Below are 3426 nucleotides of genomic sequence, written 5' to 3' on the forward strand. Positions count from 1 at the left end.
TTATAAATTATTATTATAAATTATTATTATAAACTGGGTTAATTTCATCAGTTCTTCTGGAATATAAAATATAAACTCTAACAGACTAATATATTTGCCATGAGGTCTTTGTTTACACTGAGTGCAGACCCACATCAGCAGGTTCATGAAGCCTCCAGGAGGCAGAAGAGTTAAATTAGTCTCTCCTGGTGTGTAGAAATCTTTTTTTTTTTGTTTAAGTTTCCTCAGTTCTTTATTAGAACAATAACGCCACAGTCTTCTGCTGACGACATCTTTTAACCCAGTTATAAATAAAAATGTTTCTGTGTCACTAAATAACCACACCTCTGCYATCAAACTAYAAACATGGCTGAATGATCATTGGCTGTGAGACCTGGAGGGGGCGGGGCTGCAGCGCCTCATTTGCATTCAGAAAGACAGCACCAAAACGAGTTGCTCTCAGACATTTATTAACATTTCAAAATAAAAGCCTCAGCCTGTAAGTGAGCGTTAGCTGCTTGAGTCATGTTTAAATAATGAGTTCTGTTTGATCTGTGAGCTGCAGAGGCTCGTTCTGCAACAGAACCGGTCCTCCTCACTTCCCTCAGCAGAGGAGGTCTGCTTCAGACCCGTACCACCTCCTGCATCGTGCTAAGATCCGTCCTGAGTGAAGAAATGTTTTCACTGCTGCAGAGAAAAACTGAACAAAGTGGATTTGGGGAGTTTGAGCTGCTGCTGCGTTCAGGGTCTGCAGGAAAATACAGCTTCRGATATCTGCTGGAAAATGAGACGTTTCTGACGTCAGCTGCTGACTTCCTGAGGGGAGTAAAGGTGTTCTGGTCCAGTGTGGTCCAGGAGGAGGAGGAGCTCACCTGGGGTCTGAAGGAACCAGGTTTCAGATCTAAACAAGTCCGTCTGCAGGGACAGTATGAGTCCAGCTCTGCAGGAACCAGCAGCAGGAGGATCAGCTGATYACCTGAAGCAGCACAGGTGTGAATCATGAACTGATGCCGGATTAAATCAACCAAAATCCTGACCCTGAAGTCCAGTCTCAGTTCTTTATCGGTTATTTCAATTCATCTGAAGCTTTTTCAGACAAAATAAGACAATAAATACATTTTAAGTCAACTCCTCTTTATAAGGACATAACAAATTCCTCATTAAAATTATAGGATTCAGACCAAATATTTATGTATTATTGTAACAAACAGGACAAATTAAGTCATATATGGATTTAATTATGATATCAGGATGATCCAGGTGTCAAAAGCCAAGAATCTAATTTGGTCATTTTGACCAAATTTGACTTAATCCTCATTTTTGATATGATTGCTCACATATTATAGGATGTTTTTCTTCTTCATTTCAAGTGTATTTTTTGTTTTGTTGTGTATAAATTTTTATTTTTAAATAAAATGACTAAATGAATTAAACTAAAATGAAGAAAAACTGGAGAAAAAACAAAGAGACATTTTATGCCTGAATCAATTCAAGCATTCTTTAAATTAAAATGCATTTTTAGTTTGTTTCTTTTAAAACCAAGATAATTATGAGATTTGTGGGATTAAATAAAAAAGATAACTGGAAAACATCAAAGATGAAGCGTCTGCATCACGTTTATCTTATAGAAAGATAAAAACAGTTCTGTTCCATCGAGCAGCAGAAATAAAACAAACTGAGTCTCATGGTTCAGATTTAACATTTCCTCTTCTGGGTTTTATGGGTTTAATAAAAATAATTCAGTTTGTTTCTTATTTTAAATAAAAATAAAATAAATACACTCTTTTCTCCCTTAMAGCTCAAATTTAACCCAGATTATATCAGATTATGAAACCTAAACCACTTCCATCTGAGCCTGCAGACCTGATCCCTGCAGGACCAGGACCAGGACCAGGACCCTCCACATGGACCACCAGTCCTTTCAACCCAACCAACAGACCAGGAGTCCCTCAGGACCCCTTCATCCTGCAGCAGAACCACCAGAACCAGAACCTGCACCCTGATCTGAGCAGCACACACACATGGACCTCACGCACGCGCCTCACCTGTGCACTCCTTCCCTTTGCCTTTGCACTCCCCGCTCTGAAGGCTGTAGGACCCCCGAACCTCCGGGGGGGCCAGCAGAAGCACGGACAGCAGGCAGGCGGACGCCAGGTACCGGACAACCCCGCCCGGACCCCAGCCGCTCCTCCCAGGGCCCAACAGGAACATGGTGGCGACCCGAACCCCCCTAAAACCAGTCCGGTTCAGGTGCAGGAGCACGTTGATGTAATCCGGACTGGAGCGTCCGGCAGCCCTGAGGAGGAGGAGGAGGATGAAGAGGAGGAGGATGAAGAGGAGGAGGAGGAGGACGGGTCCTGCAGAGGAACAGATCCGGATCCCGGGAGGACCGGGCTGCAGAGAGAGCTTCAGGAGGCGGTCCGGTTCGTCCGGGCTGGAAGCATCCTGTCCCTCCGAACCGGAACTTGACGTCTCCTGGCGGACAGCACCTTCAATCCGGCCTCTGTCGCATCCGCGCACACCGTCCCCGGGACCACCGGAGCGCTCCGGACCGCGCGGCAGTGACGCGGATCGGCGCGCGGAGCAGAGCGGCAGCCGCGAGCACAACAAAGAGATCCGGACTGAGGAGGAGGAGGACAGACAGGCTGGTCACGTGGGCGAGGATGCAACACTCCCCTCCACGTCCACGCCCCCGGCACACGCGCACACGCACGCACACACCTTACGCACCGTTGCAACAGAAATGCAGCGACGCACGCGCAGAAAGACAGGTCCAAACTAAAAATAATCCAGCTGGATTAAATTCATTAAAACATTGATTTAATCACATTTATCCCCCTGTTCTTACATTTAACTCATTTTTAATAAATGTTATATTTAAATGTTAAAACACATATTTTTATCTTAAATCCTAAATCTAAATGTTTGAATCTAAAAGTTAAACCTTAAATGTTGAAGTTCACATTTTTCGGAATGGAACGCAGCCTGTTGGTGCTGGACTCATGTTATGACGTCATCATCCTGAGACAACTGTTAGCTGTAATGCAGCTAACGCTTTGCTGCAACACATCAAACATGCAGGTCTGCTGGACTACAGGTACCACCCTTATTCTTTTTATCAACACAGTTTGAATTTAGATTTTTTTAATGTTATAATTAGCAGCAGCTAGCGGTGGCTAGCAGCAGCCATTGTTGATGTTTGTCGCGGGACGTGGAACTTCAACATTTAGATTTAGGGTTTCATATTTAAATACATTTTTAACATTTCAATTGTAAAATTGTTTGTAAAATTGGCTAAATGTAAGAACAGTGAATTGTTAATTTTCAACACTCAAAAACTGAGCTAAATAATGAAAAATATGAAAGTGAAAGTAAAAAATATGAAAGAAAAAACAAGAAACCTGCAGATTTAATCTGCAATCTGAAGATTAAACAAATGTAACTTAA

The 3426-nt window shown here is 43.0% G+C and overlaps 1 protein-coding gene across 1 annotated transcript in view; it reads right to left on the reverse strand.

Annotated features, from left to right (window-relative positions):
- The window catches only part of tmeff1a (transmembrane protein with EGF-like and two follistatin-like domains 1a), a gene marked incomplete in the record, with an annotated part of 66913 nt that extends 64700 nt beyond the window's left edge, over positions 1 to 2213 (reverse strand). The window contains 1 exon segment of the mRNA XM_014026958.1: positions 2025 to 2213. Coding sequence (XP_013882412.1) covers positions 2025 to 2190 — 166 coding nt within the window.
- Positions 2214 to 3426: the final 1213 nt, after the last annotated feature.

Source organism: Austrofundulus limnaeus, unplaced genomic scaffold (assembly GCF_001266775.1).
Source record: "Austrofundulus limnaeus strain Quisiro unplaced genomic scaffold, Austrofundulus_limnaeus-1.0 Scaffold603, whole genome shotgun sequence".
Lineage (NCBI taxonomy): Eukaryota > Metazoa > Chordata > Actinopteri > Cyprinodontiformes > Rivulidae > Austrofundulus > Austrofundulus limnaeus.